Below are 11,477 nucleotides of genomic sequence, written 5' to 3'. Positions count from 1 at the left end.
GGTGTTTCTGCTTCCTGTCCTCATCCCCTCAGGTGACGCCTCTGAACAAAAATGGACTGCTGGTTTTATTCTGTGTAGTTAATCATAACCTGTGTTTAATACTCCTAATGATGGAAACAGCCTGTGAAACCACCTGAATCAGGAGAGACTGCTCAGTATTTACCATCTGAACAGATCCTGATCCTGAAGTCTGAACCTGAAGCAGACCTGATACTGGAATCATACATTTTTAATCACTAACTATAAAACACTTCTGGGTTACAGTCTGAATCTCTGACTGCACAGTAAAGACATCAGCTGTTTGTTCAACCCTGAAAACACCAAACGCTCACATTTAACTCTGTTATATACAATATAAACATTCGATACCAGGAAACCTGTCGGGTTCCTTTAACTATGATCCCAGCGGCCGTTGGCTGTGCTGTCATGATGATTTGATCACAGTCTGAATGTCTAATAGACCAATCAGATCGCTTGTTATATAATCTCTTTTGTTTATACAGACTAGATCAGATTAATGTCACTACTCCAGTTATTTCCTACATTTCCCATAATGCACCTGGGCGGTGTATTTCACCGGGGGCCCTCCTACAGCCACGTCCTCCAAACGTCTGTTTTCAGAGGACTAACATTCATGAGCACACAGACGAGAAATCAGCGCAGTGACCCTTTAATTTAACTAAGCTCCAGAAAAGTGAATTAAAGAGCATCGATCCTCCAGAGCTCCTCTCACCTGCTCCAGGCCCCCCGGGGAAGGTGAGGCCCACAGGAAACAGGATTGAGCTCAGCCTGTTACAGACTGGTCCACCTGAGCAGGTTAATTAGTTTAACTTTCACTCTGCAGATGTGATTTGATGTGCAGTTCAGCTCAGACGCTTCACCACCAGATGAAGGTACGAGATGAAATAATCCTCCGTGTCACCACTGAGCTGAAATCATCTCATACAGCAAAATGACTTCTCTCTCCTTTCAGACACTTTCTGGTGAATTACTCAGCTCTAATCCCACCTGTCGGCTCACTCTCTTCCATCTAGTGCACTGAACTAGTTCACCTGTGGCTGCAACGCTCTGCTAACTCTATCGATTGTTTCGAGAAGCAGCTTTCCACATTTAGAGCAGAGTAACTGACCCTCACACATCAGACCTGTCCCTGCGGTGGATTGTTCCATTTCACTCTTTGTTGTAAAAACGTTCCCAGTAGATCACTTTGTGATCCTTCGTGTCTGAGAGGAGGAGGCGGCAGGAAGTCAGACAGACAAAGGACAAACAGAATCCGCTCACTTTTCAAAATAAAAGCCCCCTGTCAGTGGTATCTTCCAGCAGCACATCAGTATTATTCTCTAATGGGGGGGGCACCAGGCCAGACGTCAGCCTCAGAGGGTTTTTAACACCATGACGACCAACAAAGCAGGAAACTGGAGCACAGCCTGATGATGCCAGCCGCTATAAAACACCACAGAAGAAGATATTTACGTTTATTGTATTACTGTTATTATATCATTAGTGTGTAATTAATTATTATTAACTATTTCTGATATAAATAACTCTTATTACTTGCTAGTTGTTTCAAATCACCCATGACAGCATCGGCAAGGCAACGTGAACACGTCAGCGATTCAGATATGTCAGAATAACATGAGTGAACGAAACAGTCCATCTTCTATCAGTGTTGTCGGCCCGAAGTAGAAAATCAACGGTTCAGATTTCCCAAATGTCCCTGAACATGGTGAAAGAGGCTTTAGAGTCTCGACAGTCCTGACGGTGGCGCTGAAGGGGAAAGGGTTCATCCCCTGGGGAGCAGGAAGGAGGCACATTTACTTGAACACACAGTCGGTAAACTTGGTGTGTTCATAGTCTTAAAAATAAAACACTGTGATCTTTTAAAAAGATTATTACAGCCGTGGGGGGGTTCGCTCCCACAGAGGAGACCTGAGCTCCCCTGAAGGCAACATGTGCAATGAATAATAGAAGAAATACATAAAACTCAATTAAAGCCGTGTCATCTGTGTCCCACTCAGAGTGTCTGACTCACTGTTGGTTAACCACCACTCTGCTGCTTTCATGTGTCCTTTGGAGTTTAATTGTTTAATTGTTGGATTTTGGTGTCAGACTGTTTCTTTGTTCCCGCTGAGCACTAAAGCCCAGCCTGTCTGGTGGAGACTTGATCGTTTTATCACTCATGAAGCCACAAAAACTAGATTTCCGAGCAGAGCAGGTGTAGGAAACATCCTCCCACTGCGACTCTTCCACCCAGTGATGAATTAGAGATGTAGAAACAGGCCCACAGGTCATTTCTCCAATTCAACTTTAACTAAACGCTCTAATTCAGCTACATGTTTTTACCTTTACAGACCTGAAGCTGTGCTCAGTCTCCATTCTGCCCCCTTTGTTACTGCAATCATCATTTGATTGCTTTGGGAACCAATAAACTTCCACTTCATCAGTGTTATTACACAGTAAGTCAGATGTGCAGAGCGACAGACATCACGATGGCCCGACCAGGCCTGTTTCCATGGCGATGAGCTCCCCGAGGCTCCCACCCCGCCGACATCCCATTGCTCATTGCCGTTGCGACCTTTATCCAGGGATAAATCATTCAGCCGCAGCCCGTGGACACGACTTTAACGAGATTTTGTCACCTGGCTGAACACAGCGAGCGCGGCGGCGTCCTCCTGCCCCGACACGCCGGCCAGATTCAATCAGAGCAGCCGGGAGGACAGAAAGAGGGAATCATGGGAAGGATCCACATCATCTGTGTTCAGGTGTAATCAGAGTCACATGATCGACAGGAGGAACCCCCCCGATCCTGTTCAGCCAATCAGAGTTTAGTACAACTACAGCAGCAAGTCGTTTACCTGCTGTGTGAACAGGAAGCTAAAGGCTAAAGGCTAAAGGCTGAAGGCTAAAGGAGCAAAGTTATGGAGCAGAAATTCCTGAAAAGCAAAAATTGACCTCCACAAAACAGCTAAAAATATTCATGCTCAGGAAAACTGAACTCTGATGAAGATCTCTGGCCTCAGAAACATCACCTTTCTCCCTGAATCAAACACGCCCTTAGTAACGCCCCTAGTAACGCCCTTAGTAACGCCCCTAGTAACGCCCCTAGTAACGCACATGAAAGTATACTGACGAGAACTAAGGAAAGACATCATATAACAATAATAAACTTTACTGATGTAGCGCTTTTCAAAGTAAAACCAGACAAGAAAGGTCAAATGAGAATAAAAGCAAAGGGTACAAGCACACAGGAAGTAGGAGGTCTCCTGGACTGGCTCTTAGCGGTCAGGCTCCATCACATCTTAACGAGCTCACAGGACCGTCCTCTCTGACCAGGACTCTGGTATTATTATATTATATTATCATTAGTATCACTGCAGAGGTGATATGCAGTCATACCACACAGCAGCAGCGTCGGCTTCGCTCCTGATTTGCCGACAGCGATGCGTTCACGGCCCAGTGACAGACGTAATGACTTGTTGTGGTCGTCATCTGTGCTGCCTGTGTTATACTGACAGGAGGGCGTCTGACGAGCCCTTCATCCTGACGCCTGAACGCAGCGCGGAGCCCATTAATCAGAGCGACGGAGGTCTTTAGTGGAGTCTCAGCTCTGACTGACACGCTCATCCGTCTTTATTTGTCAGACTGAGGAGGCAAATGTTTGAATATTCAGCTGACAGACGCCTCAGGGTTCATTACAGAGCAAACAACAACCACATGATCCATCCATCTTTAACGGCTCACCAGTAATGGAGCTAAAACATTTAAGGTTTGTCCCGAGGGAGCTGAAGGGAAGATGACAGGGTTGTTAAAATCTAAAGGGTTCATCCTCTGGAGAGCAGGAATATCTACAGCAACTTATGAATACTACACACTAAAGCTGGGGTCGTCAGTTCATTTTTAGTGTCACTGGGTAAACATCCCATAATAACCTTCATCATGCTGTAGTTCAGGAGGTCTGACAGTAAACTGGCCTCCTGCTCCTGATGTTAGTAAATCTACCCGGTGACAGGAGGCTTCGTCCAATCACAGCTCCCCTCAGAGAGAGAGCGCTCCTATTGGCTGTTCTACAAACCTTCAGGTGAGGCTGAAAGTCTGATTCAATGAAAAAAAAACACAGTGCAGAACCTCATAGAGAATCTGTCTGTTTTTAGGTTTCCTTCAGCCTCACACTGATCCAGAGTCTGAACACCCACGGGTCCACTGCTGACGGATTATTCAGCTCACTTGAATGGAGCCAATTTGACAAAATGTAAACAAAACACAATAAAACTGGGTCTCAAACGAGAACACGAGCACCCATCGGACACTCGATGAGCTTTGTGGGGTCTCGCTCCCCTGATGGCTTTGATTTTTTTCATCATCATCAGCTCCTGAATAGGCCTCCATGTCTACGGCCTATGGTGTGAACATAGTGGGGTATTTAGCAGCTGAAGAGCCAGGTATTTCCCTCATGAGGTGGTGGAGACCAAACACAGAGCTAAAAAAGAGAGTGAACATCGGACATCAGTGGGTCAAACGTGACTCCTCATGAGGGATCCTGTAGCTCTGTAACTGCAGCAGCAACTGTTTGCCAACAAGGTCAACGTATCATCTTACCAGGTGACGATGATGATGTTGTGGTTATGGCTTGTCTGCAAATGGACAAAAAATATACAATAGACATCATTTTAAGAGAGAATTTAATTTTAAGAGACGGCCTGTGCTACTGCTAGCTTCATCAGCTAGCTAGCTGAAGCTAAATCTAAAGGGAGCGTTTTACAGGTTTACTGAAACAGAGAGAGGGTGAGCTTTACTCAGAGTGTGGGGACCTTTAAATCACCTGGAACAACCTTCAGCCTTTCATCTTCGGTGTTTTCTGTCTGTTGTTTCATGCTGATGAGGTTCAACAGCAGGTTTTGCTCCAGTGAATGTGAAGATGTGAAGTGTGCTTCTTCTCCTGCAGTTTAAATCCTGTGTGACGGAGGGCCGGCGTTGGTCTAAATGAAACCTCGGTAAAATACACCACACCTGCTCGCTTCAACGCTGCAAATCAATCCCTGCAGCAGGAAGCTCATTTCTGCAGCTCAGGAGGAGGAAGAGGAGGAGGAGGAGGAGGAGGAGGGGGAGTCAGGGGAGTTTAATCTGCTGCTGCAGAGACTCCCCATCCTGCCTCAAAGAGCTCGTCTTGAAGGTGAAGGAGCATCTCCTCCTGTTGGGGCTTTCGTCACCTCCACATTCAGCGCCGTCTTAAGCCGAGAGCTTTGTGACGGATTGTCGGGGACCGTGGAGCCGCCTGTGACTCTGCCGTCAGGTTTTCATTTGGACCGTGAAGCTCCAGGAGGGCTGCTGTCTGTAGCAGAGCCCCCGTCTGCTGTACTGAGCACACTGGAGCTGAAGGCTCTCTGGGTGGAAACACCTGAGTGCATCAAATCATGTTGTAGAGACGCTCCGGTGAGGCGTTACAGCCTGAGACCCAATCTGACCAGCTCAGTGTGTCCAAGGTGAGGTGACAGCATGTGACTGAGCTCACAGGGAGTCTCACCTGGAGAATCCTCAGTGACTCCTTCGCCTTTACAGCAGCACTACATCACATGTGTTTATTTACGAGGGAGCTTCAAAACAAGATAACAGCTTTGGCTAACATGTTAGCAACACAAACTGTTTAAAACGGCCATTAGCTCTAGGCTACCAAGCTAGCTGAGGCTAAGACGCTAGGCTACATTGCTGCTCTCCGTGGTTGGAGACAACAACCGTCTATGAAACGTGGGTTTTATTTGTTTGTAACCTGTGAAGTGCTATCAGAATAAAACTTGACTGACTGACAGAAATAGATGCATTTTACAACGTTGCTGAATAACAACGTTTGAATGGCATGTATGTAAAAGACTAGCTAGGCTAGGCTAGGTAACGTTACAGTCTGAGCTAACATCGCTGCAGCATGCTAGCCCCTTAGCTAAACCCAAGATTAGTTTGAAATGAACAGATTGGCTGCGCGTGGGAATAATTTACAATATAATATATTCAAATAACGTAACCCTGAAGGTCTGAATATTGTTAGTGAAGCCTAACAAACAGCTAGCGACCAGCAGCTAGCCATCCGTCACAGCAGCCACCTGTCACTCAAAGTGGCCACACCCTTAATTATGCACAACAGGTGAATTATATAAAAATGTACCCGCCCACAGAAATTTGCTATAGAGACCAAAACCATGATTCGTACCAGGCTGTGAGGACGGGGGAGGGGGGTCATACACCCTCTGTAAATTGTGATTTTCATCTGTATAAATAAAGTTTGACTTTCTTTGACTCAGCTTTGCTCTTCCATGGCTTCAGTTTCCCACCGTCAGACGGCGGCCATGTTGGCTCTGAGCTGTCAGTGAGGTTCTACCTGCTTCACTCTTCCACTCTTCCTCTCACTTGTTCTGTTGTTTGCTCTGTTCTCGTCCCCGATGCTGCCGCCGCCTCAATGACCCAGTTTCAGCGCGAGGATCAATAAGGCTTCATGTGATCAAATCGAGGGAATCAGTGAGAGTGAAGGCACAGAGGGAAGAGCTGCTTTCCCTCCATCACCACCGCTGTGAGCTCTATTGTGCTTAAAGAAAAGGAAGCTCGTGACCCAATAAAAGACGAATCAGAGGCGAAGAAAAAGCTCAAATCCCCTCAGCTCGTCTTCCTCAGGGGGTTTGGTGATGGCAGCAGGTTTGGCAGCAGATCAATTGAAAAGAGAGTTTCTCCCCCTACCTGCTCAGAGACACTCCTGTGCTGTCTTCCTTCACGGCCTCCACTCTTTAAAACAGTTCTTGTCCTGTGACGTCAGTCTGTAACCTTCACACGTCGATGTCAGCAACTCAACGTCTAGTTTTATGACTGCAGACAAAATCTGCCTCAAAAAAACCTCCAAAATGGTTCAAACCAGCAAAGTGTCCACTTTATTTAATGCTCTATCAGAACAAGGACCAAAGCCGTAGTTTGACGACGTGCTGAAGCAGTGTGGGATCATGGGAGCTGTAGTCTGATGTGACTCAGGCGAACAAGGTCCTCTGTTAAAGTCATTATGTCACTTCATAGTACTGAAGAAACATTAGCTAACGTAGCGCTCACTAGCTAACTCACCATCAGATGAGCCGACTACCTGTACGCTGATATCAGCACATTAAACCAACACAGTGACGTGAGCCCTGAGTCAGAAACCCAATAAGTTAATGCTGCGTAATGCCGAACTGCAGATCTGTTAAAAAGACTTTAAATCCACTAAACACCAGCATTCATCTCTGAAACTCAGCGAGGAAACATTAAATATCAAGAATCCTGAACAGAGTTTGGTGTGTTTGTCAAAGTGACACCGCGTCTGGTTCAGGAGGCCAGCTACAGGTACCGTTAGCTAACGTAGCGTAGCGTAGATAAGTTCACCACCCATACAGCTGCTGTAGCTAACGTAGCGTAGCGTAGCTAAGTTCACTACCCATACAGCTGCTGTAGCTAACGTAGCGTAGTGTAGCGTAGATAAGTTCACCACCCATACAGCTGCTGTAGCTAACGTAGCGTAGCGTAGATAAGTTCACCACCCATACAGCTGCTGTAGCTAACGTAGCGTAGCATAAATAAGTTCACCACCCATACAGCTGCTGTAGCTAACGTAGATAAGTTCACCACCCATACAGCTGCTGTAGCTAACGTAGCGTAGCATAAATAAGTTCACCACCCATACAGCTGCTGTAGCTAACGTAGCGTAGCGTAGATAAGTTCACCACCCATACAGCTGCTGTAGCTAACGTAGCATAGCGTAGACGTTATGAGGTGAATTAAGTTGTGTAGCAGCCCGGCGTTGTTATCAAATCAATCATCAATAGAAATAACTTCATGAACGTCGTTGTAACATCAGAACGTTAGATCAGTGGCTCGCATGATCATGAGCCACTTGTCGTTAGCACATCGATAATGAACGATCAGATCAATAAATCAGAAGTCTGTGTTGGAAAATAGCTGCACTTGTTGAAATGATGCTGTGTGAGTCACACAGTTCAGATCGATTGGTATCTTTTTCCCAGCATGCCTTGCAGCCCTACCTGAGCACGATGAGTTTCACCTTGGCGGCGGCGCTCTTAATGATGGCCGAGGCGTTCTGGTGGCTCCGCCCATAAAGAATCTGGTTGTTAATCTGACAGAAGAACAGAGAAAAGCATTAAAAATCAATCACAGGATATTATGATTGATCAGCAGTTCAACCAACATAAACACACACACACACACACACACACACACACTCACACACACTCTGAACACACACACACACACACACACACACACACACACACACACACACAGACACTCTGAACACACACACACACACGTTTAATTGACACAGGTGATAATTGAAAGGTCATCGAGCTATCAGGCTGTAAAGTAGCACGTTAGAGGCTGCTGGCACCTTCAAATGTTAAATCAATATCTCATCTATGAACACACACACACACACACACACACACACACACACAGGTTAGCTGGTTTTACGTGATGAAAATGTTCTGTTACATTATTGTTTGTATTATACATGAACCTGATGTTATACAGACTGAATATGGATGTTTGCACTGATGTGTCTTTAATCTGTACAGATGGCTCAGTGTGTGTGTGTGTGTGTGTGTGTGTCTGTGTGTCTTTGTGTGTGTGTGTGTCTGTGTGTCTTTGTGTCTTTGTGTGTGTGTGTGTGTGTGTGTGTGTGTGTGTGTGTGTGTGTCCAGGCTTTCCTCGACTCAACATCAATTTATCATGGCGCCTGTGACACTGCAGTAATGAGGAGGAGGGGGCGGTGAGCCACAGGATCTCACTGATTCTGTTTAATATTTATATGAAGAAATTGGAAACCCCCTCATACACACACACACACACACACACACACACACACACACACACACACAGCTGCTCTCTTCCTCGCTGACACACACACATTCACACAGTTAGAGGTAATTGAGTTTTTGCAGCTGTGACGTGATGTAAATCTGACATAAAGCCTCCAGACGACTTCAGTGCACAAACACACAGACTGCAGCGTCCCAGGATCTAAACATGCTAACCACATCCCTCATGCTAACATGCTAACATGCTAACATGCTAACAGTGACACCACTTATACCAAACCCCTATTGAAAATATACTCATTTTAAACACTTCTAAGGGTAGAAAGCAAGACAAAGATTTTCAAAGCAATTAAACTGTCCAATCACCACGACAAAGCAGTGCAGTGCTTCAGTGGAAAGAAAAACACCTAAAGACGATCGTTTGTCTCATTTGGACAGACTTCAGAGGGCAGCCTGCTACCTCAGCACTACTGTCTAACCCTGATTCAGTCTTCACCATCAACTAGCTGCTGCTCCTTTAATGTAGCTACTGGTGTTTTATGATGGTCTACATCTGCCTCAGTTGGTTAGTTTGAATCTAAACCATTTAAATCACCAAAGTTATGTTTCGTATTTGTTGACGTAAAATTAGTGTTTTTTTCAATGGAGTCTGGTGTGTGTCTGAAGAGAGCGATATAACGGCTGTCTGTTTATCTCTGTGATGTCATGTGACCTGGTCTCACCTCCAGCAGCTCGTCTCCGACCTGGATGCGTCCGTCCCGAGCGGCTGGCCCCCCCGGGTGGAGGCCCACCACGAAGATGCTGACCCGGGAACGATCCCTGTTTCCCGCCAGGCTGAGGCCCAAACCCTGCCGCTCCTTCTCCAGCTCCACGCACAGCAGCTCCCCCCGCAGGTCTCCATAACGCTCACACCAACGCTCTGCAGGAGGACGACAAGGAGGCATCTGTGGTGAGTTCACTGCCCATAATAACAGCAGGACAGGTCAGTGTCTGTGGGGAGTTTAGATGTCTGCAATAACGGAAAAAATGTCAAAACACTGTCAAAACACTTGAGTTACTTTCTACCATCAGATACAACTGTGTGAGTGGGAGTCTGTCCATCAATAGACCCTGGTTAAAACATGCAGATTTCCAGAAAACAGCGAGGAAGAGGAGGATTTAAGGGAGAAACAAACATCTAACAGAGAGAAAAGAGGGGGAGGATGGAGGACAAATACTGAAATGGAGGAGAGAAGAGGAGACAACCGTGGAATTAAATTAGGTGTCAAACAAAATGCTGCCTAACGGAGCGTGAAACCAACAATAAACAGAGAAACGTGAGCCAAATATGGAAGTGAGATTAAAAAGAAAAGCTTGAGCCTGACGGAGGAGGATTATACGTTTAGAGGAGACACACTCTGGCCAGGAAGTATTATATTATATTAAATATATCTACCAGCCGTAATGGTCCAAAAACACTCAGCCTTTCTCATCCTGCTGTCTCTTTAAGAAACCACTGCCTCACTTCTGGCTCCAAAAAAACAAGATGGCGACGCCCGTAAAGACAAACTGGAGGCTTCAAAGGTGGCTGCGCCTCCAGTAAAAGTACTACTAGAGAACGGTACAAATACTGTGTTCCTACAGTAAAAGTACTACTAGAGAACGGTACAAATACTGTGTTCCTACAGTAAAAGTACTACTAGAGCACAGTACAAATACTGTGTTCCTACAGTAAAAGTACTACTAGAGAACAGTACAAATACTGTGTTCCTACAGTAAAAGTACTACTAGAGAACAGTACAAATACTGTGTTCCTACAGTAAAAGTACTACTAGAGCACGGTACAAATACTGTGTTCCTACAGTAAAAGTACAACTAGAGAACAGTACAAATACTGTGTTCCTACAGTAAAAGTACTACTAGAGCACGGTACAAATACTGTGTTCCTACAGTAAAAGTACTAGAGCACAGTACAAATACTGTGTTCCTACAGTAAAAGTACTAGAGCACAGTACAAATACTGTGTTCCTACAGTAAAAGTACTAGAGCAGTCTAAGTTAAGGTTTTATTTTGCTCTTTCAATCCTCTCTGTGACTCTTTTTCCCTCTCGGCTTGTAAAAGTCTGAAAATAACGAAAGCACAGAGTCATAATAAAGTGAACAAGTTTTCAAAGTCTGTAGGGAAAAAAAAGAAATGTACAAGTCGATAAAACTCAGATTTAAGAGTTCATTTCCAACCTTAACGTGCTGATTTAGATTAATGCTCATCTGCAATTCACAGCAAACATCAGCTTCAGTGCTGAATATGGAGGAGGCTCATTAGAGGAAAGCTGAAGAGACGTTAGCTCAGCCTGACGGACTGACAGCAGGACGAGACTGAAACCTTAAAGAATGTTAAAGGGTCACTCCACTGTTTCTACCCATGATCCTCTCTGTCCACATCCTGGTGTCTGAGTGACTGGTAGGTTGTAAAAGTGTTGGAACTGGTCCAGTAGATCACCTCAGCCAGCAGACACCAAACGGGCTGCAATGGCTGCAACGTGATCCTTTGGGACAACTGCACCTGATCACAGTAGGTCCACTAAAAGAGCTTGTTTGATCCACTGACAGGCTCAGAGTGTTATTCTAAGTGTGTGACAGCATCATGGAAAGGATCCCTACA

General features: G+C 45.5%; 1 protein-coding gene across 1 annotated transcript in view; it reads right to left on the bottom strand.

Annotated features, from left to right (window-relative positions):
* Positions 1-11,477, bottom strand: part of patj (PATJ crumbs cell polarity complex component) — a 109,538-nt gene that overhangs the window by 16,774 nt on the left and 81,287 nt on the right. The window contains exons 27-28 of the mRNA XM_070832976.1: positions 9,560-9,756; positions 8,046-8,137 (exon numbers count right to left, since the gene is read on the bottom strand). Of these exons, the coding sequence (XP_070689077.1) occupies positions 8,046-8,137; positions 9,560-9,756 (289 nt within the window). The remainder of the gene's footprint in view (positions 1-8,045; positions 8,138-9,559; positions 9,757-11,477) is intronic.

Source organism: Pempheris klunzingeri, chromosome 6 (assembly GCF_042242105.1).
Source record: "Pempheris klunzingeri isolate RE-2024b chromosome 6, fPemKlu1.hap1, whole genome shotgun sequence".
Classification (NCBI taxonomy): domain Eukaryota; kingdom Metazoa; phylum Chordata; class Actinopteri; order Acropomatiformes; family Pempheridae; genus Pempheris; species Pempheris klunzingeri.
Note: the sequence above shows the minus strand (reverse complement) of the source record. Positions and strands in the feature narration are given on the sequence as shown.